Source organism: Varroa jacobsoni, unplaced genomic scaffold (assembly GCF_002532875.2).
Source record: "Varroa jacobsoni isolate VJ856 unplaced genomic scaffold, vjacob_1.0 scaffold_488, whole genome shotgun sequence".
Taxonomy (NCBI): domain Eukaryota; kingdom Metazoa; phylum Arthropoda; class Arachnida; order Mesostigmata; family Varroidae; genus Varroa; species Varroa jacobsoni.
In genome coordinates this window covers 5,130-31,838 of record NW_019213390.1, presented here as the reverse complement: position 1 = coordinate 31,838, position 26,709 = coordinate 5,130, and the positions used below count along the sequence as shown (strand labels likewise).

The window sequence follows — 26,709 nt, the reverse complement described above, 5'->3', positions numbered from 1 at the left end:
ATATGGTCAATTCGAATTTGGAAACGCATTTTGATAGTTTCGAATCCCGTATAACTACTCTCATTGACCTTATTTCACCAATGCCTCACTAAATAATAACAACAATGGTACGATTATAACTGTCCTATTGCTATTCAGTACGAAGTTGTTTCGACGATTAATTAGATAGCGTTTCTGCTGTTTACCTTTGATACATGCACCTCCTCAATGTAACTGACCGTAACAGACGAGTAAAAACAAAATATTTGTTGGTACATAAATACACTTTATCGTTTTCATTTTAGTTTTACTCGTGTCATGACATTTTTGCCTCCACAGTATTTCTTTTATATAATTATTAATACTAGTTAGAATACAACATTTCTTGAACACGCAGAAACAACGGGAACTCCTTTTATCTATCCGAAGTAGATCGTATTTTTTCTTATTTCTCTTTCCTACTGTCTTTCCTTCTCTGTCCATAATAATTATGAACGAAAATATTTTCGTAGTGTTTCTATCATGTCATTTATACTTCAATTATTTCTTGTTCTTCGTTAATTATCCATGTTGTCTCGGTTTACGTCCGGCCGCATGTTTCATTTTTGTTTGCCCACCTACTTATCAGTATTACTTCTTCGATTTCTAACCGCTCGTATTTCTTGCTCTTCCGGTCTACCTCTTTATATGTAAATATACAGGGTACCACGAATTTTCTCTCCTCACTTTGTATATGAATTCTATGATTATTGTTATAATTGTTCTCTCAATGAGCCACTACAATATTGTCTTCATCCTCATTAAACTTACCGCAACCACACATGCGTTCACTTAGACACTCGCACACCCACAGATTGCCCCCTATGCTAGTTTAGGTGTGACATGTGATCACCATTACATTAGGACAAATCTTACATATTTGTTGGTAGTTAGATTCATATACCCGTCCTGAAAACCGTTTACCAGTCCTATCCGGTTTGATTCTATCAAGTTTTTGTGGGATTCGGCTATTTTTTTCCGCACCTGCAGGACACAGGTACGATAAAGCGACGATATTATTTTCGAGTTCTAATGAGCAGAATGCCGAGAACTGTTTTTACGACCATTCGTATAATGATGATGTGTCTGAGAACAATTGTGTGCCACCAATCTGGTTTACAGAGGGCGATTCAGATCAAGTGTGACCAACGTGCGACCACCGTTTAATATTTTTTCAGTTATTTTCCCAACGTGAAACATTCATTTTACATATATCTGAATTACTTGTGCAGGTTATATTAATGTAGAATAATTCGAGATAACATTACTACGTAGCTGTGATAGTTAGACTAGTAACAAAAAACGTAAAAATAATATCCTGTGAAGTGAGCTGGAGAGCGCTATAGCTACCAAAATGTAGACATCATGGGCAGCTTTGCATGAAGCAGCTTTCGACGACAGTTTTTTACATAAGCATTTATCACGAATATATATATTTTCTTGTTATAGGTCAGCTTCCATTGTTGTTTACAGTGAAGAACAGATTCAAACTAACTTTTTTACTTTACAGAAATAAGTGAGATACGCATATAGTCGCAACGAATCACAAAGATAACGGTGTACAAATATATGAGCATGTTTGAAGCCGTAACGAAAAAAGCTAATCATACTCACCCAGTAATAACATTCTGTTCGTTTATAAAGAAATAAAACTTCAAATAAAAGAATACAGAGCTGAAGCTCGCCTAGAAAACAACGGTCTGTTTTCTCTCTGTTAAGCGTCAGCTCATTACAAACGAAACAGCCGTATTTATCCAGGCGACTTGGTATGCTTCGGTGGCATAGGATAGTATATTTTTTTTAGTAAAAGGTTTTATAATAATTACACCGATGTCAAAACACTACTACTACTACTACTACTACTACTACTGCTGCCGCTGCTGTGAATATTACCGATATTAAATCGCAGAATAAATGTTTATTACCCTAGTATTCGAATATGCATTTATCTGTTAAATCCCCTTAAGATTGCAAAACAATAGACCATGTTGATCTTATCTTCGTGATGATATAGTGGCGCGTTTTTTTGCGAAGCTTACGGGTACGTGGTGACCTTCTGAGTTGGTAAACTGGTCCTAGACACACTTCGCTTCGTGCTACGGGCTAAGCGTCTAAAGTAATGTTAGCGGCAGTACCGTACATAGAATTCGAAACTTATTTAGCTCATGTTGATCCTGAACACTGCAAAATAGCAGTAGTAATGCCAACGTGAGCCCACAATCACAACAAACCATTGTCCTCTAGGTCTGTCTCCACACCTATAATGCATGCATCCATATTTCAATCAATAACATAATATTGCCATCACGCTGGATTTGACTTGACTTCCCATGATGCCCTTCTATACGTGTTGATGAGCAGACGTTATTCGTCAACGTCGTGTTCGGATTGTCGCCTTTGATCTGATTTCAACTCAAAGGCCACAATTTGAAAAATGGGGGTTAAAAAAATACTGATTGAAAATAAAAACTAATCGAGCCCAAGTTAACATAGAAAATAAATAGGTAAAATCTCGCTGTGGTTTAGTTTTCGTTATCAGTCTCAATGTATCATTGTTGCGTTTGGACAGATGACAAAGAGATCACCGATACTCTGAAAACTGTTACAGTTGAATTTTTTTTTTTTGCTAGTAATCGCCGACGCGTACGCTTTCAAAGAAAAACGGGGAAGACTTTTACTGAGGAATGGCATCACGATTGTTGTAAACAACATGGTTTTTGGGGGGTGACTTTTTAAGAAGGGGCCTCGTTCAAAATAGTCAACTTGTTCGCGGTGCATTTTCAATCCTGTGCCATTAGAAAATAATTATGGATAATAGACAAGTATTTGTAATAAAACAGATAATGTTAGAATCCTTATGTTACTGCATGAGTACCAATACATTACAGATAGACGTCGTTCGCCACATTTTTTAGAATTCGTTTTATCTACAGTGGCCAGCTATTGGCACACGAATTGCACTAAACTACAAAAGTTAGTGCATAACTAGATACGTGCCTAGTACGAAATGTGATAATAACGATTGTAGTAGTAACGGCGATTACGGTTGTCGCTATTGTTGTAGCAGATTTCTATATAATTCGCCCCGGTCGCACAAGTTTCAGACACGTTGTTTTTTTGTCTAGATTGCTTGTTAGATTTCATTCGGTTATTTATGAACTACCATATTGTTTTTTTTCATTGTTTTCAGGTATCTCTCTATGGACAATATCAGCGTCGCCTGCCCACTATTCAGTGATGTCTCTTTGGACTGCAGTTATTTCGCATTGTTTGCAACTAGCTTTTGAAGCCTCGTGAAATATTTCGCTGTCAGTGTGCCTTGGGACAAAATCATTTTTGTCTTATTTCTTTGCCACCACTATCTTTTTTGAGGGGCGGTGCACATTGAGTGCGTACGTGTGGGATTCGACTGGTTCTGCTTGTTCATTCTTATTTGTTTTTTTTTTAAATTTTATCATTCTCATTATTACTAATTATTTATAGCGATCATTCTATTCCCTTATAGCGGTGGCCTATTCCTTCATCGCAAAGATATATATATATATATATATATATATATATATATAACTTGTTATTCTTTGTAGATCATCGTCTCATTTTGTCTGTATGTTTCTTACTAGTCATTGGTATAACTTTCATCTAAAGCGTGGACCTTTTATTTTTTATGTATGGCCCATTTAGTGCTACTTCGCGCAGACAACATCCGTTATGCTATGTCTCACATCTTGTTTCATCCATATAAGACGTCATTTTTTTCGTCACTAATGGCTAGAAGGACCTAAACGTGAACCTCCTGATTTTGCGTCGCTTTGAGACGACTCTTGCTACATATACCATTTCGACTTGTCTTCTCTGATATTTCTACAGTTCCCATATTTGCCATTCCACTTCAGTACATGAGAAAGCAGAAAGCATCGGGTTCATGAAAATCATCATGGACATTTTCGTCAGATTTTTCTTTTTTTTTTTAATTTTTTTCTCGTTGGAGGATGATATTGACCAGAACCTTTAGTGGCACATCTAGTCAATTCAAATATGGGTTGGTACTTATCCATTAGATATAGGCACACTTGTGTTCGAGCCTAATTGAGCTCTATTCCTTCACTTTAATCTAGTAGTAATTGTTAGATATTGTATCGCCAAATGCTCTCTGCCGACCACATGTCTAAATCGTTGATGTCGGCTGTTTTTGACTCTGCAGAGATAGGCGTTCCTGAACGAGCTGCTGAAGCTCATCGTGTAACTCACGGTTCCATTCACGAAGCATTGCATTACGTTCCCGATGGGCGCTGATGTCTCGAATGAGCTGCTCCCGATCCGTAGGAATGTCCCTGTTAACAAAGAAACTTTACGTTAAATCTGATCAATAACGGAGTCGTTATGGAATCCATATAAATGTGAAATAATATATATTTTTACGGCTTCTATTGATGTATAGCGATACTTGTATCTTGCTTGTTTATTGCTGCGTGGCGCCAAGTTTAAAACGGGACCACTTTTCACTGGTTGCCCGTACTTTACCAAATAGGTTTATTTAAAATCAGTCTCACTGGAAAAAGCTCGTCGTAAAGACGATCTAGACAGGCTCACAGCCATGCTGAAAAACAATGCGTCGTTTTTTCACTTTATTCAGCCAACTATTATTCAATGTCCTTACACGATCCGAACCCTCACCGAGATCATAAACTTCTATGGTGACACCAAATCGACAGTCTACGGCATTGTCTACTATATGGGATTAAATACGTTTTTCAGAAAGACCAGTGCATTGCCAAAGAAGTTTATGTATAGCTTCTGTAAACTGTTTTGCAACCGTAGACAGCTAAAATACTTAAAACAAGGCCGCACGTCTTCCAGAAAAATGGTAGACCACTTCGCACTAGTCGGCTTGTGCAGGGCTAACTACTTGAGAATAGGAGCAGTTTTTGAAACAACCATATATGACCAACTAATGCCTAGATTTGAACCCAGCCGATTATTATGGATAGAGCGCGATTGAACAGAAAACTAAATATATCTCGACACGGCACAGTCCACTGCTCACTAATGCAGTTAATATGATCATTTGGAGCAAGCCTGTGAGTGGTTAAAATCCGGAACTTAAGCTGTAAGAGAGGTGGATCTAATAACTATGACATCATAAATGAAATTAGATACCATTTCCGGATTTATGAAAAAACCTTCCAATTCAAACTGATCAACCTAAACATTAGAAATTACGATTATTAAATTACAATTCGTTAAGTAGAAAAAATCGGTAACTCACGTGATAAACTGAGCCATCATAGCATCCGGCAGTTCGTGCTTGCGATGATGTGGTCTGTGAAGATGCGTGCCTTGTCCAGCCGGTTGTCCTTGGCCGGCTTGCTGGGCCGTGTCCACGTATCCGCACTCCGTATGGTCGTCATCCACGAGCAGCATGGCAGCATCATCCGTCGTAGGATCAAGACTGAGGTCTTCATATGATGAGTTACATGACGATGACGATGAGGAGCAAGAGGAATCCGAAGCGCATCTTGAATGAGCAGCTCCTGGTTCTGCAGCCTCACTTCTCATTGTTGTTCTTGTCTTGCCGCTAAGGAAGTACAATAGATAGAAGAACGTAAAAATCATCCGCGATAATCGAGGGCAAATTTAGGATCGATTTCGGGAAGAGGGGGAGGGTAGAAGCAACAGCTGGCAAGTAGTTGACCTTTTCTTCGCAGGTGCTCTTACGAAAATAACGCAATGGGCAATTATACTTACATGCGTATTTAGCCTCTGTCGATGAATTTCGTTTCTAACCCAATTTCGTAGATTTCTATCTGGTATGGTATTGAAAAAAACGGAAAAAAAACGGAAAATGCAGAAGAGTTTCAATTGGCCAATTGATGAACCAACTGTTAATTTACCTGTACACTTGAAAAGCTCCACCAGCGGCGCCGATCTTTGGGGGTTTGCTACTGCTACCACTGATCTGACTAATTCCACCTCGACTGCTGTCCCCAGATAGACTTCGTGCGACGCCTCCGGATCCTCCGATCGCACCGACACCGTTGGCCGGCGAGGAGCGAGGAGGCACAGCAGGCGGGAAAAGGCCCTTTAAAGGGGTCCCCGATGACGGGTGTCCGCCAGTGGCGCGAGGATTGAGGTCGAGCGACGAGGAGCGGGCATGATGTCCCCTGTGCTGTGCCGGGAGAGGTCGGGGAGGTGGCGGCGGAGGTGGTTCCTTCTTGGCAGCCAGGGGCGTTCGAGCCCCGCCATTTGAAAGGGAATTTCCAACAACTACTGCGCCAGTTCCGCTGCCACTTAGCACCGTACAACCTCCACTGCCACTCCCAATACCGGACATCAACAACGCGTCCGCCGTGCTCGGGGCGGAGAAAGAACTGCACGTTGTAAAATTGCAGAGAGGCAAACAACAATACATTATTCTTTTACATTTTCACGCTTGCGCTGTTTATATTAAACATAATACTGATATGTGTTAGACGCGAACAACAACAACAAAATGTACAAGTAGAACGAGCCACTCTTTCTTATAATACGACAGGGATAAAACAAACCTTTATATGTTACCAGGGGTTTGTGAGAAATTTATAGCTATCACTTTCCTGATCCTAACTAGTACATTTCTATACATTATTTCACCTATTTGTAGATATGAGGTGTGGCGCGCCTGACTCAAGCGCGTCGAGTGCGTCGTGATCGTTTTCAGACGAGTTATTCATAATAACATAACCACCAGTGCCTCCGGATGGAGCATCTACCACTATAGAGCCAGTCGGGCGAATAGAGGTGGGGTCACAGCTAAATGCCCCACCACCGCCCGCGCCCATCTGACCCTCAGGTGATGAAGGGGGCCGACGTGCAACCGGGTGCAAAATGCGCGGGTCCTGATTAACTAGTGTTGTCGAGAAGTCGAACGATACTGGGCCAGTGCCCACTTCGCCTGCGGTAGGACTAGTCCTCGGAAGCGACTGCTGTGACGATTGTTGTGTCTGTTTCTGTTGTACCCCAAGGGGGCCAGAGGTTGGTGACGGGCTAAATTTCATCCATTGCTTTGAGAGACTTATCGGTGCAGTCAATGGTGAAGACGTTACACCTAAAATGGCACGTGATGAAACACGTTATTGAAGCTGAACTGTTAATGGACGCTGATTGTTTGAGTAGAGCGCGTTGAGCCACTGAGCTGCGGAGTGGTACCTCATTAATCAAAATTCAATAAACTGCTCTATCCACAGACCCAAAGGCCGTAGTTGGTATCTGCGCTCGATAAGATCAGCGGACCCACAATCAGTTACGTATACGTCACCTATAATGTCACGAGTACTGACATCACAGTATTTAATATCATGAACAAAAGGTCAATAGTGGACACAGGACAGAAGAGCTTACCTTGGCCTCCAGCTCCTCTCTCTCTATTGACCAATGACGTCGTCGTCATGGCCGCGGTGCTGTTAGTAGTGTCACTCGTCGTGCTGTTTTTCGTGCTTATATGCTGTTGTTGCTGCTGCTGCTGCTGCTGGTGTTGATGGCAACGATGATGGGTACTACTATCAAGTTGCTGTTGTTGTGTTTGGTTGATTGCGTTGCCGGCAGCAGAGGCGCCGCTACTTCCGACCACTGTAGCGAGTGGCTGAGAATGTTGCGGTTGTACCGGCAGAGGACTAGTTTGAATCAACGGAGGGATATCTGGTAATAGTTGCGGAGGGAGTTGGGCTGGTAGGTGGATTCCGTTTCTCCTTAATACGACTAGGTGCATAGCCGTGCAGAATTCATCAAGCGCCAACTGGCCATCACGGTCGATATCAGCCAGCTGCCAAATTCGCGATAGCTCTGCCACGGGTAGACGGCTAATAGACAGTCAATTTTTTTATATAATAGTCCGCCAGGCGTACCGAAAAGACAGAAGAACGCACATACGCGTTATAACTACGATCATCCTAGCAGTCACTTTTTATTCCCATATTGCATATGGGAAAAATGGTATTGCATATGTCTTAGAACACTAAACCCAAAAGAGCTAACATGCGGATAAGAGTCGACTAAATCGGTTGAAACTTGCGTGGAGGTACATACCTATTATATACAAGAGGCGCATAAAACCTGTAAACGCAGTATATTTTACAGGCAAATAAACTGTACTTCAACACAACTTGATTAATCATCATAGTGGATCCTTCACGTGAAGATATTAGCAGCGATACATTTAACAACAGGGTACTAAAGGCGGACGACAACTTCCTCCTTCAAATCTCCTTTATGTAGTTCAAGGGTATAGCATCCATACCTTTTTTCAAAAAACTCTTTCGCTTGCCGTCCTTGTATTCTGCCTCTTTCGAGATCGCTCTGCATTCCCGCAAACTGCTTTACATAATAAGCTCGCTGTTCGCGAGTGATCGTCCAGATTCCTTCTCCATCTTCGCCGTCCTCCGTCTCGCCTGCCCGACCGGAATCAGTCTCGACATCGACTTCGTCTCCCGCAGTACCCCCGAGCAAATGACGGTGCTCCTCAGAGGATGTGTGAAGCTGTTGCAGAAGTAACTTTGACGACGACCACTCTTCGTCTGTTGCTAGAAAAAAAACAATTGTTAATTTAGTCAAACAGGTAATAAAAGCAAAATCCATAGAGTATGTAACTGTTCCACTAATATTAGCCATATTTTGTTTCTTGTTAACATTATTGAGACATGGTCCTATTTATTGAGTAAATATATATGAATTATGTGTTTTTTCTTCACGACACTAAGGAACCAAATTCCGCGGTTGTATAGCTTTCTGGGCCAGATTGTATGTATCTGTGTTTCTGACTACATTTCAATTACATCGGGATTATAACAACAAACGAGTATCGCTCGAGCCTGCTGTTCCCCTAATCCGATTGTGAGTACGTAGGTGCTTATGGACGTTTGTTTCTGCGTCTTTTTGCACGATACCGCGCAAGATAAAACCATATTCTCTCATTCTTACCCAAGCAGTTAAAGCTTGCCCATGTCTTTTCCGCATCGGCTGAAGCTGTTGAGCCGCCCACCTGCTGCTGTTGCTGCGGCCGTTGCTGTTCCGGACTCCGACTGTCGGCCACAGCACCTGGGCCAGCCCCATAGCAGTTGTTTGCACTCGCTGTGTTATTGTTGTTGTTATTATTGTTAAGTAGAGTCGATGCTGTATGCTGAGCTGTAGCCATGTTGAGCTTCGGCAAAGGGAGCGGAGCTGCCAACACCTCACTTGAGGGCTTCAAGCCGTTCTGAGCACCCGCAATCAGCTTCAGTGCACGGAAAAATTGCGATCGTCCGAAGTGTCCAACGCGCTTGGCGCCGGAAAGTTCCGTTATCTGGAAAAAAACGATGCAAACAGCGAGAGGAAACACACATGTTAACTATTTCTTTCCATATGTGTATATAAAGAACTTTTCTTTACATTGTTAGTTCTTATTATCTTTTTTGTTTGGAGGTATCTTAAGTTTCGAAAGAATTGGACTATTACTGGTCTAACACAATCAATTAATTGCCAGGTCCAGAGCCCACGCAAATAAAAGCTTGAATTCAAGACTCGAATGGAGAGGACACTTAATGGTAGCGAATCCCAATCTTCATATGCACGTTGCCGACAGCAAATCGAATAGTCGTCGAACTTGTAGTGAATGCGTGGTCACTAAACATTACAGTGAAGGGACAAAGTCGAATTCCTGAAAAAAATTCAGGCCCAAAATGGAATCTAGTTTCAGGCTGAATGCAGTCAGGTGAACACAGGCGGAAATCTGTGTAAGTAAGAGGTCGACAGGCTTATCAAGAGACGAAAAGAGTTCGTGAAAAAGCAGCAAACCGCGCATGATGATGGAGGTTGGCAAAGATCGGACAGCTTAAGGCCCGTACGAGTGTTACAGTGGCAAACTGATTCCATAACGTAAGCACAGGCATCAGAAAAACTGAGAGCAGCAAACAGCAAATTGGGGCACAGAGTTAGAGGAGGCAATCAAGCCTTTTGGGGTGCATTCATATACTAGTACCTAGATACATGTCCATAGGAATCGCAATTTCAAAACGTGCTGTCAGTAGAATAGGTTACTTACAATAGTCACTGTAATATACATATTTGTATTAATTTTGTTTGTATTGCCGCAAGGATACGAAGCTGTATATGACAAATCTAAGGGGCGTTCGGCGGACGAGAAACGTATGTTGCTATACGTATCTCTTGCTTCTGTTTTCTGAAGACGACTATTGGTATAAAAGAGCGGCTAGTAGAGCTGTGGGGTTAACTTGTTCGGTTTAGTCCGTCAGATTTAACTTACCGTTAACTTACCCTATGTTGCCAGGAGCTAGAAACAAATGTTTTTTCAGCAAATGCGATATAAAAGGTTATGAAATGAGGAAATATTACGTAGTCCCCAATAAGGAAAAATAACTTTAATAGAAATTCAAGGAATAAAATAGTGATGCACGTAATAAAAACAGTAGAGTTTTCTTTGACTTACCAGTTGAAGCGTCTCCGTGGGTAAATTGGTTGCTCTGAGCAGAACACTGGCTTGTGAGCCCTGAATGCGTTCGTCACCGCCAACGTCAAGAGCTGCAAAGAGCTCTTCGTAGAGGGCGTGTTCTTCAACCGACAATTGAACACCACCATTTGACAGGCCTCCGGCACTGGCTGGTGGAGCAACCACGCCGGTCGCTGCCGTCGCTGCGGGTTGATAACTTGTCACACCTCCGAGTGCACCCCCGTTGTCCATCAGGGGGGAATACGACTGGTTGACAATCAAGCGGACTAACGACGGCTCCAACGAGCACAACTACCACCCCACGCTTATACCTGTGGCGAGGTCCCGTATCTATTTGATCGTATTGATGGCGTTGCGTTTGAGTTCCTTGGCTGGCCTCGGCGACCCCCTCAAGGTAGGCCACCTCCGCCGGCCTTGCTACCAGCAGTTAAACGTAACAAGCATTCTCCGATAGGTATTGACCCTCCAATCGAGGATTAGCAGGTTGCTAGCTGTTGATCGTTTAACGTCCGCGCGTTTCCACGATATGCACGACGACACTTTAGTGATATGAAGTCGGTAAATTCTAAGATGTGGGTCACACACGACGGCGATCAGAACGATGCTGGTGTTGGTAATATTCCAGTGCTTCCTGAAAATTTGCATGAAAACTTTTAGCGATGACATCTATTACTGACACTGAGTGGTTCATATTCATATACTCGACACGGGATTGTTCGAAAATGTTTCAACATGACCATTTAACTTTTCTTAACGTTGTGTTTTGCTGTTTAAAAAGATCGTGGACTGTGAATTTCCGGAATGTCGAGTTATTACTCGAACATGTTTACTCACGCTCGTCTCTTTAACCCACTCACAAATTCGACTTTCCATAAATATCCCGGACACATCTGAGCGATCTGTTCGGTCTTGCAATTTGCCACTTGCATTCATTACCTCCTCAATTTTACAAATCTGTCGTTTAGGAGAATTCTTTTCAAACTTGAAAAATTATCTCTTCTCCGTTCCCTTTTGATTCTTGTAATGGTTCGTTCGAACGGATCAAATGCATGGTACACAATCAGCCGTAGTGACGTATATCCAGTACTTAGTGAGAACCATCTCACATGTGTGGTTACACAGTGATTAATTGGCATGGCTATATAGTACCATAGCGCAGCTCGCTATCAGAAGTCCGCGAAGTGTATGCGAAAAAAAAGGGGTAATTCGAAGGGGTGCCAGGGTGTGCAATTTGCACCAACCTCTCTTAAGCTAAGAGCAAATGTTCTGAGTGCAATGAAGTCCTCCGTATAGTGTAAGCTTTCACTGCAGTTTTCTCGCCATACGACCAATTTGCACATTGTTTCGGCTTAATAGACTTAGGAAGAATCAGACATGTTCACCGTAAACAATCACCAGATGATCTCTTTAAATTTGAACGTGAAAGCTAGTTATTCCACTTGTGGATAAATCAGTAGTCAGCTTCCCAGTCAGGTAGCCCGTACACTAAATCAAACAAAATGTTTCTCAAATCTACCTATTGTATACATGAACTCTGTTTATTCTATATGGTATGATAAATGGTATGACGGTGAATGTGCGAGCAGAAGTTCCTACGATTATAATAGGCTGTGTTGATATATAGGCTTCGATGATCTCTTTTCCAATACGTCCCGTATCCTCAAATGAAAAATAAGCAGAAAATAAAAAAAGACAAATGGTGGTGTCGGTAACAACATGATACTAGTATTATTAAAAACAATAATGACAACAAATTACTTGTTTACTTCTTTAACGTATGAAAATCACGGTAGTTTATCTTATCAAAGCTAAATGTATTTAATTCTTACGAATTAAATAAGCCATGCTTCAAAGTGACCCAGCTTGAGGCGCATAGTCAATGCTTAAGGTTCATATTGAAAGGAGAGACCCTCCAGTAACTGATACCGAATCCCTATCTAATTGTAAAGCCTAAAGAATACACAAAAATATCACTGTAATATTGCTTGTCCTTTAAGAACAAATCTTTCGCTGATATCGCTTGAAGATTATTAGCTTACATACCTAACCAACAGCCCTAGTAAGTTTTATATCTAGCCAGTGGACTTGGAGGGCTTACTTAAGAAAACTACCTACTCTGTGGTTACATACGGAATATTTAAGATTAGTTGACAACCTTCCGTTTGGCAAGTCATTTGAATGTTCGAATTGTTGCACGATTCAGGTTTTCAGTAATATCAAAATTAGAATCGCCAAAATTCACTTAACCTTGGTACGATTGTATTACGTTAAACTCGAATTCCGTAAAGAAATTATTTTTTCACTGTCTAAAAAAAAGTTCATAAGCTGAAAGCATTCTTGATAGCTCTGAAGTATCCCATCCAAAAGATCAGATTCCGTTGTGGTCGGGTGTGGTCAAGTCGACCACGCCCGACGGCTTGATTTTAGGCCAGTTCAACGTTAATTCTAATTATTATGTAAATTTAGCTGTAGCACTAACTGATCAAAGACTGTTACTGTTTATCGTCATAATTCGTTCACACTAAAACGACGTCAACAAGTGCTGACATACGCGCACATTATGAAATCGCGAAGGCCACTTACCAGACTTTATAAAGCTTATTAAGTCGGTCTGATAACAACATAAATGTCGTACTGTAGGATTTATAATGCATGCCTAAAATCCTCCCATAAAACTAAAAAATCTAATATTATTCATAAAATTAAGCTGACAACATTTTTGCTAACAACAATTTTGAGCGCGTAGAAGCCATACCAGTAGGGATAATAAGCAATCGCCATCGAAGAAAATACCGCGAAAACTATTCTTATTCACTACGAAACGCTTTCAGTGAAATAATATACGTTGAGCTGGTAGTACCCGTCTGCTTAATTTCAATATATACACGTAAGACACTCAAAGTTCAAATCACTTGCACTCTCCAATAATGTTGATACCACACGAAACATTTTATACGCCTAAACATGTTCCCTGCATCGTGTCCTTCGGACCATATTGGCAACGCTTTGCGCTAATCCGAATGGGTCTCTGCTCGGTTAGCACCTTTCCACACGTCACGTGGGCAAGTTCTCAATAAAGTTGTTTTCACAGCAGGTATGTTATAGTTTACGGATGCGTACGATATTGAAAGAATGTAGTACTTATGAATAAATGTAAGCGAGAAAACCTGTTGGATTCTTTATAATATTCTCACAATATACGACCATAGAGTGTTGATAAGCAAAGTATTTGTTGCCACTGCACTCAAAAAGAGGTATCTACCGTTACGTGAATTCGACATAAGTTAGTAAGGAAAAGCTTGGCCATACACATGCTTTTCGGTTATCACAGATTGAATATTGATCGGTAACATAACAGCAACGACAGAATAATGAAAATCAAGCAAATGTTACTGCCGGTCACAAAGGACCGTTTCTATCAGCAACATCATCAACAGCTCAATTTTACCGATCACACAAAAACGCATGCCCTGAATTTAGCAAAAAGAAAAAAAAACCTGATCTGGACGTACAACAGAACTACTGCCTTGGATAAAGACAACTACGGATGCAATATTGCGAATGGAGATAAATATAGTAGACTAAACTTCTTTTTTGGTTTCGATAAACTCCAATATAGCCAGACTGATTGAAACATTTTTGTACGGCATCTAGATACACCGTGCATGAATAAACCTTCCTGTGAATGATCGCTCAACAACCGCGTCACCTAATTACTGTGTGGTTGCCGACGGCTTTCTGTCAGTCATCATAACCGACATATGGAGATGGAGTACGACATACCTATTTTACAAATAAACTGTCGCTCATATAAATATTACTCGTAGGAAGTAGTATGGTTACAAAATAGAAACCAAACGAACGAATCCGCCTGCTGCACAGCCTCGTCGCTGAGCTGCTGCTAAGCGGCAAAGACGCCACGACATACCCAATAAGTGATCTTACCCCCCGCACAATTATGCTTATGACCGGCGCTGCATAGAGCATCTATAGCTTATTCAACACATGGAAAGAGCGTTGCATTTCGTTTCTCGCTATTTTAGCGAACTTCTGCATATGCGTTAACTTAGTAATTCCTAGCAGTCTGTAGATGAGTCCATGGGCCGATCAGTTGGCGTAACCATCCTCGACCCGTCGTAAAAGGCGGATTCGCGAGAAAATTTTTTTTTTTCCAAGTACTAACCTCTACTACTGCCACTTGATGCATCCGTTTCATCATTATCATCACCAGCACTAACATTATAGCGATCGACAGTCACTCATGTAATAACGAGGGTGTGCGCGGGAGAGAAATAGAAAAGAGGTCGAAAACAAAGCTCTCGCCGCACTAAGCGAGTTGCATCTTAGCAGGCTCAACTCAGCGACAGCAGGTTCAGCACTATTGCTTATTACCGTATATACAAGGGCTAGAGAAATGATACGGCCCATTATTTTACACAGACAACAGGTAATAGTGATGAACTACCCAGTATACTGCGCGTTGCTGAGTAAACTTTGAGAGCGCTATTTATGTTTCTCGCAGAGTAAATCTCGTCCAACGGCTTGTTTTCCTACTGATCCTACTCATCTACTCAGTTTACAGCAGACAAGAAGGGAACGGGTGGCAAAAGTAAGGCCGAAAAGAAGCTGAGATTGAGATTGAGGTAAAGAACTCGCGCCTGCCAGGTATCAAACTTCGGGGTAGTTGGGTGGATGCTAACCGTGGGATGCTGAAGCACCTAGAAGCTGATTCCGTCTTAGTTGCCAAAAATTAGAAAAGAGCGCGGAGCAGCCAACAAGCAATCCAGGTATGCCTTGTTCCAACGTCATTCAGAGACGTTAGCCTCGACAAAGAATGTACCAAAACGGGAACCTTTATCTGGTGCTCGGCGCGGCTCAATAGATCGACGATGGAAAATTTTATAGACCAACTTTCAAGTTACCTCACGAGACTCCGGATGATCTTCGAGGTTGGAGTCAGAACTGGGACGGGCTAGTAACCCTAGTAGTAATTCAGCTATGAACGTGCATATACACGATTACACACATAAAAATGCATTCAATGATTCTCTCTCACCAAATGAGTCCATATATGTGTTTCCGGGTGAGCGCTAGTCACTATAAAACTTTGCGTAGGCATCAGAATCAGCTTTGAGAACGCAGCTTTTGCCTTTAGTAAGTGCTCCCTACCAAGTGTTTAATAGCATCTGTCGCTCATGCAGCCTGCTTCGGATTACAGCAGAAGTTCTGCTTGAAGTCCAGTTTGTGAAACAACGTTTCAGGTTGAAAAATTAATTACCTTTTCAACTTAACCCAGGCAGATATTTAGGCCGATGTCACCAGACCAACCCCTAGCAATCGTAAAACCCACTATTCTGCCTCCACATTACACAGACTCGAGTGTACGAAACTTGCGAACACTTGTTATTTGTGACATTTTAGTGTTTACAGAAATAACAGTATTATTTCCACAAATAAAGTACGGTGAAGTAGATACATTTTAATAAATAAGATTGTTGATAAAATATGTTCAATAAAATGCTACGTCAGCTTCTACGGTGTTTGTCTATCACAATCTGTCTAAGCACTAGCTAACACTAAAAGATCAAAGGGCATATGTAGGCTCAGCAGAATAGGCTTGAAATCACCTCGGCACGCGTTCAAGAAAAAAGAGAAGAATCATTCCGCATGATCCTTTCGTTGTCATCCTAAGCCTTTTCTGTGTCTATAGTTAAACACGCCACTTGCATTCATCTTCTGTCTGCATTCACCATATGCCTATAAATACTACCACAGCTAAACGCTTTTTAGGATTAAAGTGGAACTGTTTTCTACCTGGAGTTATATTTGAAGGGTGCGTTTTCCGACTTTTTTTCTATAGCTCCACTGCGAATCATAAGGAAATCCCTACACAGTGTTATAGTTCTTTTCGAGAAAAACAATTCATGCGCTCCTTCTTTGAATCGAATACGGAACTTGTGAAAGTTAAAGTGCAGCACTTCGCGCGATTGCGAGTTCTTTGACAGGGTTTTACAGCAGTTTCTCGAGCAAAGGAGCGAAGCACATACTTTGTAAACACTTCTGTCCATCTAAAAAGGATACGTTTGGAAATTTCCATCATGTGCTGTGGTTAATGCTCAAGAGATATTGTCTGGTATTAGCTCCTGTACTATAGCTCATGATTCATTGTCAAAAGAATGCCTATTATTTAATTGTCTATGGCGTGCCGATAAGGGTAATTAACACCAGATCTACCGCCACTGGTGAATTTGAACGTTTGCGAATTTAGTATTTATAAGTTTATATACGTTAATATTGAAGCGTTATTGCAAATTTACGTTTAATTATAAAAACAATTATATTTTTTCAATGTCCGACCGAGCGCGTAGGAATAGGGTATGTAAAAAGTGTAAATAGGTTTAGTGAGAAAAAGACATGAAACAAAAAATTGATATAGCCCTTTTCTGATAACAAAATCTGCGAAAGTCAATAGTATTATAATTTTTGGAAAGGCTTAAGTTGTGCCTTAAAACTTGCATATGAATTCAAATTTTACCGGGATTGTCATCGTCATGGTAGTCGCAAGGTTAAATTAGGCCTGGACTAGAATTCCACAACCTCTAATACGTGGATATCTTCCTGCTAAGGATTTAGAGCAGCTGTGAAAATTACTGTTGACCGACACACGTGGCCAGCTTAATCTAATATTTACAGTGACGAATACCATATGCTGATCTATCGTTGCACTCCTGGACAGAATTGTTAAATTTTTATCTAATATTAACGTAGTTTTGCCTAAAATGTTTTTCTTAAAAGCTTGCTTTTTCCTGTATAACCAACATAAACAAATAAGGTTTTAACTTATTAATTGCACTAAAAGGCGGTGCACTAAAGGAAATACGTTTCTTACAATAATTCAGTATACGACTGTACATTGACATCGTCGGATATAAGAACTAACTTGGCCAAAAACCTATACTATAAAAAAGTCATATACAAGTTGTTAAATGAAATATAGCTGAAACAGTAATCAATGAATAGACCTTACCTGTTTAATGCCTGCTAGATAAAGTACATATGAAAAAAATAGAATTAATATCTTTTTGATTGGCTTAAAACAAAGCTTAGGTGAAATACAAATAGGGATGTTTTTAGTTTCCATAAACCTAAAGGTTATATTTCCGATAAACGGGAATTGGGTTACTTTGGTTTAACAATACCTTGAAAAGAAGTAAATTAGATCCCCTCTTTAAAAAAAATATTCAAAAGAAGCTAGCGAATGCCGTCACACAAAGCTTTTTCATTAATAGATATACGTCACCCTAAGGCAATAAGAGATATTCTTTATAATACAATGTCAGGGTGCCTTATCGTTTCCAGCTATGTAAAAAGCCTAGTTCAAGCCTCACTCCATTTGCTATCCAATATGCTACCTGGAAATTACTTATATTTCATAATACCAAAAAGGAAACAAGCCCACCGAGTAGCTAAGAACACAAAAAATCTAAAACATGAACACCTTACTTGATTCTTTACAGAAAAGGTTTTACAAAAAACAACGCCCGTCCATTGTAATGAGTCCATCGAACTATAAATTCAATACTGCTAGCTAAGCAAACTAGACATCATTAGCCGCAACACTTGCTTAGCTGGAATGATCTACTAGACTCTAATTAGTCAAAATACGGAGAAATTCAAATCGCACGAGGGCAGTTCGCAGAGGACTGCGTATATGGCACACTTCTATTGGTGTTATTGCATAGACGCCAGTACGGCCAAGTACTGTATCAGCGAGAACAACACCACGTGAAGCTAGTTCACGCACACAATTACAATTGAATTGTTATTTCCTTTTAATAGCAGCAATGCGTCCCCGTAATGGTGCCAGAGTAACGTGTTTGGCCACTAAACCTAGCGACACACAAAATCGTCTATGTTCGATATCTTCCCTAGGGAGATACACGGTTTATCTTACGCTGGATTGTGGCAGCTGTCCTAAGCAATGCTTTACGGCAATACTAAACGTAAAAGAAACCAAAGTAGCTAAATAGGAGCAGCAGTGAATGAGCAATTTTTCACAGCGGCCTTTTTCCAGGGCGACGTTACTTATTTCTTCCCTATAGCAGTAGTAACAGCAAGGGTAAACGTACGAACCTAACAATGTGCATATAATACGCACAGAACATAATGGCTTAGGAAATTTTGTCACTGAGGGTCCACGCATTAATTGCACAGACTTTGCGTGTATTAGTATGCATTAAATGATGACTCACCCTGATGTTAGTTTGTAATGACATTTCTTGAATGCCACACACGATCCTGTAAATTATTTCGTGCTCTCCACAACACGTTGACAGCCATCTTTGAAAATATCGGGTCCATAATACGGTGATATTCTTTCGAGCAAAAAATCCTTCGCAATACACGTAAATGCCTCTGACTATGAAATCATAATGTGTTGTTTTGTTATCCTTATCTAAAGGCAACGTTCGAATAATCCGCGCGAGCCTCCGATAGGTAGTCGCCATGTGAGATACAGAGTAGGTTCAGAGAAGAATGTCCTATCCTGTTGCTTTTCGTGACAGTTCTTTAACACGCCATTTTTGTCTCTCCACAGCAATTAATCGGTACCAGCTGCGCACCACAACGGCAATTACGTGTCATCGGCATTTGCTGATCTTACATAAGCAATGCTGATGACAATAATAGCCACCCGAGCCTAACGCTAAGATCAATTTCTCTCTCACATCAATATAGAGTCAGTAATGCCGGGTCAATACGTGATGCTTATGCCTTCTCACTTACGCCCTGGATAGTTCATTCGTTTGTTTCGACTTGCAAATCTCCCTTCTATTGCTCTCTATATCATCTCGCAGGGCGTTGCGCATTATATACTTTGTGTGTGTATGCGAATATCTCCGGATTGCGAGTCACTAAACCTGCTCGCCTTAGCTATTCTTATAGATTTGGTCGTACGGCAATGTTGCCATTGCTGCTGCTGCTGCTGCTTCTGCAGCCAAAAAATATCAATGTCGCGACGGAACCACTCAGTCAGCCACTTACTTTTCCTCTCCCTCCCTTCCTCTTGTGCTATAGGTGCAGCGCTTACTGGATGGGACCTACTGGATTGAGCGAGATTTATCGCGAGATGCGGTGGAGGGTTCGGCAAACAGCCATGTTGACAACAGCTCATTATTATTATTATTGCTACTACAAAGTAGTAAACAGACTCATAGTAGCTCACGATAAGAAGCTGCGATAAAAGAAACAATGCGGAGGGAGGAAGACATTCAAGACTGTGTGGTTCTGAATAATTTGGGCACTAGATAGAGGCTAAATGCAATAGAACCGCATTAGCAGAAAGGCTACCACTCAATGTAATAGTAGAACGGGCACGGAAATATATAGACCGTACAACGAACGGTATTAAAAGCCATAATAATAAAAGCTGGAACAAGCGGGACAGTTCCATGATATCCGAGCAGAGGTGACAAACCCTACAAAAAACTTGATTAGGAAGTTCAATGATGTTATTTTGTCCTAGAAATGAAGGCTTTATTAAAATTACAGCTACAGACAGATGATACGTCTAAGATCCCCAACACAGAAACCACTCTATGCTGATCGAAAATCATGACTGCGATCGGATCCCCAAAACAGCTAGAAGTTTACCTTACCAAAATAACGCAGTAATGAATATTGTAAAATGAGTAGTAGTCTATGATATTAAAATGCAAAGCAAAGTTTTACGAAGGCTGATTGCACTTGAAATACAGTAAAATACAGATGTAGAGAGTGCATGGCTTTGGTTATAGCACCTGCCGATATACAACAAGCATTTCCAAAAGATCTGAACTTCCGTGACACATACAACGCAATCTCCTCTTCTGTAGAAATTTGCTCTTTAGCGAGAATACCCGACATGTTAAAACTTATTTTAAAATAAAGGTTTACGATTTACCAAAAAAAGTTTATTCTTTTTTCTGTCGTCAAAAACACTTAGATTGTTGATAGACACTAAACCTTCAAAACTTGGATATTCAATTCGTGTTAGTGGAATACTCGGGTCCATTTCCATGTGCTATTATCATTTGACGTTTCTAGCGTGGCTGTATACTTATCGATTTCGTTTAAATTCCGGTATACCCTGATTAAATCCAACTTAAATGATAGTAAAAAATAGAGATAAAAATACGCATTCTCTAGCACACAGCCACTGGCAACCTTCTCATCTTTTTTATATAATTAATCATGAACTTAAGCCGCAAAATAAATGTACAGGTCTTAATTAGAAAAAGCCAACTTAGTTCTTAATGGCTGCTTTTGATCAAATAATGTTTTCGAATGAATAGAAAATCCCTAGATAGGTCCTATTGCCCATGGCTCACCCTCCAGATATGTATATACGCATGTTAGTATTCACGTCGCTAAGACAAAGCCTAACTAGAGCTAATCGAATTAAGCATATACCCTGGTTGTCGTCGCATTACTGCTAATTGCTCTTCCGCCTGATGAACGGTTGACTATAAAAGCGTCAACTGATATTCTTTAGGAGACGAATTGAAAACGCAGCATGAGTAGCTCAACGAGTTCTATCATATTGTCAATCAAGCTTGAATCTCCTCAACAAAAACGATTTTAATTTTGGCACTTTAAATCTCTAGATTTTCGGCCGACTGCCCTGTTCGTTGAGCATCGTTTGAGCGATGGACGGACGATCTACAACTTGAAATTAAAAGAAACCACAAATTCAGTTTGGCTTTTGATTAAAGCAACTATTTTTTTCTAGTTCTGCCAAAACAATTTACGCACCGAATTTTCCTCCCATCGGGAATGATGTAATTTTAGCCAACTTTAAACTTTTATAAAGTATGTTTTAATATAACAAACTGAAATAGTGAATGAATTCAAACAGTGTCTGCATTGCAAGAGATTTCTCAATGTCAACTTGTTCGTACCTTCTAAATAAGCCGAAGTCCTTGCAATCACTTCTCTAAACATTTTTAAATTCGATAAAAGATTACTGAATGAACGTTTTGTATTGCATTTTTTATTTAGGACATATTTTTAAATGCATTTACACTTATGAAGGTTATTCAGATGAAAATATCTTCAATTACAGTATCATAGTCAATGATTCTGAGATTAAGAATTGGTATATGACTGCACGGCTAAGGAAAAAGGCAAAAATGACTCATAACACTACAAAAGCAATTGCCGGTCGATCGACCGAAACATCTGCATCTAAAATTACGAATTCTCGCTTATCGTGAATGAGATCGAATCTATAAATCGAGATATCCTTCTTGTCAGATAAATATTCAAGTAACAACTCTCTTTCCTAATGAAAAAACTAAAACATCACGATCTATTATATCCAAGCAATCATAGGACATGCAAATCAAGGTTACGGCTATAATGACATTAGTCAAGCTTCCATCGCACTCCATTAAACGAGTGAAGGGCTAAATAGGATGCACTCAGGCAATCAGCAAAGAAACTAGATTGCATCACAACATCACACTAATACTTCTACAATAGCCAACGACGTCTCCCTATATTGTTTTGGTATACCTGACTCTATTCTCAAGTTGTGGCCCGATAGGTATTCTTGTGATACCTTAGTGGGTAATGTATTTGCCTGCTAATCTTAGAACACGTTGTGGTCTAGGTTCGAACTCGAGCATAGACACACAGTTTGCTACCGAGTCCTCTGATGGAACGCCTAATGGCGATACCGGAACACGAAACATAGAGGCCAGTATTACGTATAAATCGTAATTAACTGTAGTGTCTGTCCTGTCTGAAACCTACGTCCTAAGGACTCACTAATAGTGCGATGTCATATTTAGATGATACTTATTGATGCTATTTTATTGTATTTATTAATGAGTTCAACCCTGACGACTAGGTGAATACGGAAAGTAGAAGCATATAAACATACAATCGCAGAAACGAACTCGTTTACGTTTATATTTTTACGAAAAACCAGCATATGGCTTCATGAATGATTTTTTTAGCATAGATATATTCAATAAATTATCATAAGAAAGCTATTTGGAAAATGGTTCACTAGGGCCTAAAAAAAACTTCAGCATTGTCCAGTTGATATTACGTGATTAACGTTCAATTTTTTTTTTTATTTTCTGCGTGTACCGAACTTTTCACGATTTTAGACTTAGAGAATCACTGCGAAAGAAAAAATGGAGTACATAAGATTAGTGAAGGTAAGTCATTCTCCTAGTACGCAATGAAGTATTTTCGCCACTGACTAGCCAATCCATGTTTCAGCATCCATTTTCAGATTTAAAGGATGAACAGAGTACAAGTGATAGCGAGGCATGGATCTACTCTTAACTTCCAGAACCTTTAAGCCATCGGCGTTCTATGATGATAACGCCTGATCGCGCTCATACACACAGACATACATTGAACGCTGGTTGCCGACTCGGCTCGGGATTTAAAAAAAAAAGCTAAATTACGTGAGACGTCGACAACCTTGTCAGGAAATACCTTTGTCATATTAAAGTTATTCCCTAGTTCAGCAACAAGTTCAGAGGTCTCGAGAATGTGTCGGTCCAAAAGGAACTAGCAAAGGCCGAATGAGATTTGCGTAGCGCTCACTAAACGCTTGAATGGATATATGTATCTTCCCACTATACAGTTAAGTTACCAAGGAAAAGCTAAGTTTTCTTGTGTAGGGTTGACCGCTAAGACAGCTTCCGATGGTACGATAGCGACAAGCACCTACCATTATCATTGCTAATCTATGGAAATCGCTTCATAAAATGATTTATTGAACGGCTGCACTGAACACAATGTTGTGCGTCATGATACAGTTGTTCATTATACCTCTCGCCCGTCAATGGCACAGTATTTTCGCCTAAAAGTTCAGTGAATCACCAATTTTATTACGTACATCGTTTGTACCATAGGACTAACGAGTTCTTTACTCCTAGCTCAGCACAAACATAAGAGAATATTGTTTGCATTCTTTAAATACAAAATGTATCGTAATGGATGCCTTCGGCATTTGTTTACGTTTTTGCCTTTTCCAGTGTACAGCTGTAAGGCCGTAATTATGTGCGCGCTCTAAAGTCTACAGCCAAACAGATCCATATGCACAGGAACGTCCGAATAGTTGCAACAGTATTAACCCTTTTTCTGCAGTTGATATCGATATATGTACACGCCCTCCATCAACGAGCGACGGGCCACCAGAGAGATTTGTGCATTTAGTGGCAACACTGGGACAGCATTCCATTTAATGGAGTCCATTCTCTTAAGCGGAAGGGTTTAGGACAGAAGAAAGAAGAAGGTTACCTTTTTGTAACGCATGAGCTTCAATAGCGTTATAACACAAATATATATATAAATATATATTGCACAAAACTATTTTTAGTCGCCCTACGGGCATTGAATTTGTCGGATTCGTCCGTCCATCATGATAACTGCTACTCAATGGCCATCCAACAATAGCATTGGACACGCTGGTGTACCCCTGACTAACAGCCTCATGCATTGCCATCATTCCCGTCCAAAGATCACAGTGAGATCGGCAGTTCGCACAGTATTCTCTATAGCGGCTGTTAGAGCAGCCCAGAAAACGATCAAGCGGGGTATGATCATTTATCCATTGAAATGCAGAACAAGGGACATTAGCTGCGATGCTATTATCACTATTTCGTGTTCGGGTTGCTGTATCTTTATTATTGTTGAGAACGAATAACTGTACGCAGCATAGAATCGTATGTAGCCATGCTTTTTCGCAGTTCACCTGGGCACTTGTTTTATGCTTTACAAGCGCCTTCTCTATGTGTGTACACACATATTTTTAAACACATAATATCACATCTAACCTCTGTATCTCATCACAATGAGTGAAGCAGTTCCCGTCACCTGGCAAGTGCTCTGCTGGCTTTGGGGATCGTTTTGACTCAAACATTGGAGGATCGGCACCGTGACAAATCAGCAGCAGAAAATTGACCTCTCGGATCTCAGTTCCGAGAGCGCAGCGTTGGCAGTTGCAACTGGCAGGGCCTAAGGAAGAAAGTGACCGCAGTGAGGAGGCTTATAGACCTATTTTCAAGAGTCTGTGGCAGTCTCAGTTTGTCAGATTATATAAACAAAGGTGGTCCAGGCTCTGTATATACAGTTCGATATCATATTGTACATACACACTTCCCACAAGCACCTATGTAGCAATCGCTTGTTTCTATTGCTCCATTCTTTCGGCAAGCGCACTAACAAACAAGCGGGGTCGCTAACTCATTTACCTGTTTGTCTGTCATCAAGGGTAGCGCGGCACTTCGTCGACTGGACACGAACTGATGTCTACCATGAGATTCCCATAAATTGCATTTCTCTCTAGAAACAAAAACGGTCCCAAGCGACCGACAACAGGTGTCGACTACAGGCAGGCAGAGGGTGGCCACAACCTTCAACCCACTTATTATGATTATTATAACAGAGACATATCCACATAGCACAGAAACATTAGAAATACGGAAAAGACAGTGATTGACTCTCAGTGGCTGTCTGCCGACTGAAGGGCCGAGGGCTGAAATATACAAATATACGTAACAATGATTGGAGATCGTCGACATGATTTACCGGTCGGATGCAACTTATTTACTCAACGTCATTTCTATTCTCAGCAACAGTACTTACGCAGCGTTCTTCACTAGCTAGATGTCACTTATGTCTACAGTACACCGTTGTTTTCAGCAGCCACTATTCAGCTATGACCATCTAATAGAAGAACCCCATCCGGCCAAAACGTAGGCACAGACAGCAGTCACAACCACAGTCAGTAGCAGCACCACAATCAACCATCACAGCCACCGACATAATCATCACTGCTGCTTCTATAGCGACCCTCGTTTCGTTTCTGCTGTAGCTCCTGCTGCTACCGATTAGCACACCGCAGCTCCTGATGGTGGCTCCACTACTCTTAGCACGGCTAGTCCCACATCACTAACGCACGACCACCATCACACTCACTCACTCACTGATTGACTGACTGACTGACTGACTGACTGACTGACTCACTCACTCACTCACTCACTCACTCACTCGCTCGCTCACTGCTCCGGGTATAGCAACCGTTCATCCATCCATCCATTCAACTTCCTTTTTATGTATTTACTTATCTAGCAATACTAGTTGAGGCAGGAGCAGTGGCAAAAATCGTCGTCGTTCACATCGTCATCAGCACCAGCTAGCAGCCGACTGCTAAAGGAAAACAGAGAGAGAGGAGAGACAGAGAGAGAGAGAGAGCGAAAGCAGACCAACTGCCCTGTCTAGCCAGCTTAACATCAGACAGCAACCCTACAACAGCAGAAAAGGAATTAATAATAATACACACAAGGTATGAGGCCGACAGATCCTCGACACAGATGCAGAACGATGACTGACGTTGATTATCTAACATAACGACCTGAGATGGACTGAAACAATCCGTAATACAGATAGAAAACAAGAAAGCGCCTGCTATTTTTGCAGAAGCAGCGATGTTGGCGTTAGCAGCACGTTTCTTTCAACTATGGTGGGAACGACACAGCAGCGGCGGCAGTGGTGTCAACGACAATTTGCAATAGAACTAGCGACTCATAGGCCAATACACAACGTGGTTACAAATCGACACTGGACATTGATGCCCAAAAACAGTGATTTATACCTTATACCTGTGGCTAAATATTTCAAATCTTACAGCCGGCACTGCCATTCTGTCAAACGACTGTCTCCCAGTACGAGACAAATTGTATATACGCCATGATTCGAGCCCAGGCTACTACCTGATCCCTAGTTTACCGGGCAGACACGCTACGTTACGAAACTATGACAGAGCCCCCTTAAACCCCATTTCATGCACTTCTTACCATCGTCCCCATCGCCCTTGTCGTGCTTTAACGTGTCACCCTTTTTCCACGTCTACTTATCTTAATCACTTCCGCGAGGGCGGGCGAAGTGGATTGCTCCTCCGCTGAGTTCAGCAGCGAGATTGAATACATACGGGAGGATATGGAATGAACCAAGCACAGGAACCAAATACAGCCACCACCGTGTGTTCTAGATATCGACTGCTAGCTCTATTGTATGAGCAGGAATCGTTCCTGTGCCATATTAGGCTGAGACGGCGTGTTTACAGATCGAATTTTCGGACATTTTCCAAGCATGTTCTATTGTAAATTTGTGTGGCTAAAGTTTTTTAAGAGTGAGCAATCGAACTATAA

At 41.0% G+C, this 26,709-nt stretch overlaps 1 protein-coding gene across 4 annotated transcripts; it reads right to left on the bottom strand.

Annotated features, from left to right (window-relative positions):
* Positions 1–244: 244 nt before the first annotated feature.
* Reps (RALBP1 associated Eps domain containing) lies at positions 245–26,709 on the bottom strand. Of its 4 annotated transcripts, XM_022834011.2 has the most exons (11): positions 25,145–26,524; positions 24,751–24,922; positions 24,334–24,514; positions 10,475–11,126; positions 8,971–9,331; positions 8,291–8,573; positions 7,396–7,853; positions 6,649–7,102; positions 5,910–6,386; positions 5,285–5,593; positions 245–4,349 (listed from the first exon to the last, which is right to left on the bottom strand). In XM_022834011.2, the coding sequence occupies exons 4-11, from the start codon at positions 10,724–10,726 to the stop codon at positions 4,184–4,186; spliced, it is 2,760 nt and encodes a 919-aa protein (XP_022689746.1). In that variant the 5' UTR covers positions 10,727–11,126; positions 24,334–24,514; positions 24,751–24,922; positions 25,145–26,524; the 3' UTR covers positions 245–4,183. The 4 variants fall into 4 exon arrangements, with proteins under 4 accessions (XP_022689746.1, XP_086824627.1, XP_022689748.1 ...); XM_086968501.1 differs by having other exon boundaries at positions 8,291–8,567; positions 24,751–26,524; XM_022834013.2 differs by lacking the exons at positions 24,334–24,514; positions 24,751–24,922 and having other exon boundaries at positions 26,356–26,709.

What these genes read in the sequence shown, in the direction of transcription:
- Reps (XM_022834013.2), bottom strand. Translation starts at nt 10,726, where the DNA reads ATGGACAACGGGGGTGCACTCGGAGGTGTGACAAGTTATCAACCCGCA. An exon ending in GGCAAGCTTTAACTGCTTGG is followed by an intron (nt 8,574 to 8,970) that starts GTAAGAATGAGA and finishes TTTTTTTTCTAG; the next exon opens with CAACAGACGAAGAGTGGTCG. An exon ending in GAGAGGAGCTGGAGGCCAAG is followed by an intron (nt 7,103 to 7,395) that starts GTAAGCTCTTCT and finishes GTGCCATTTTAG; the next exon opens with GTGTAACGTCTTCACCATTG.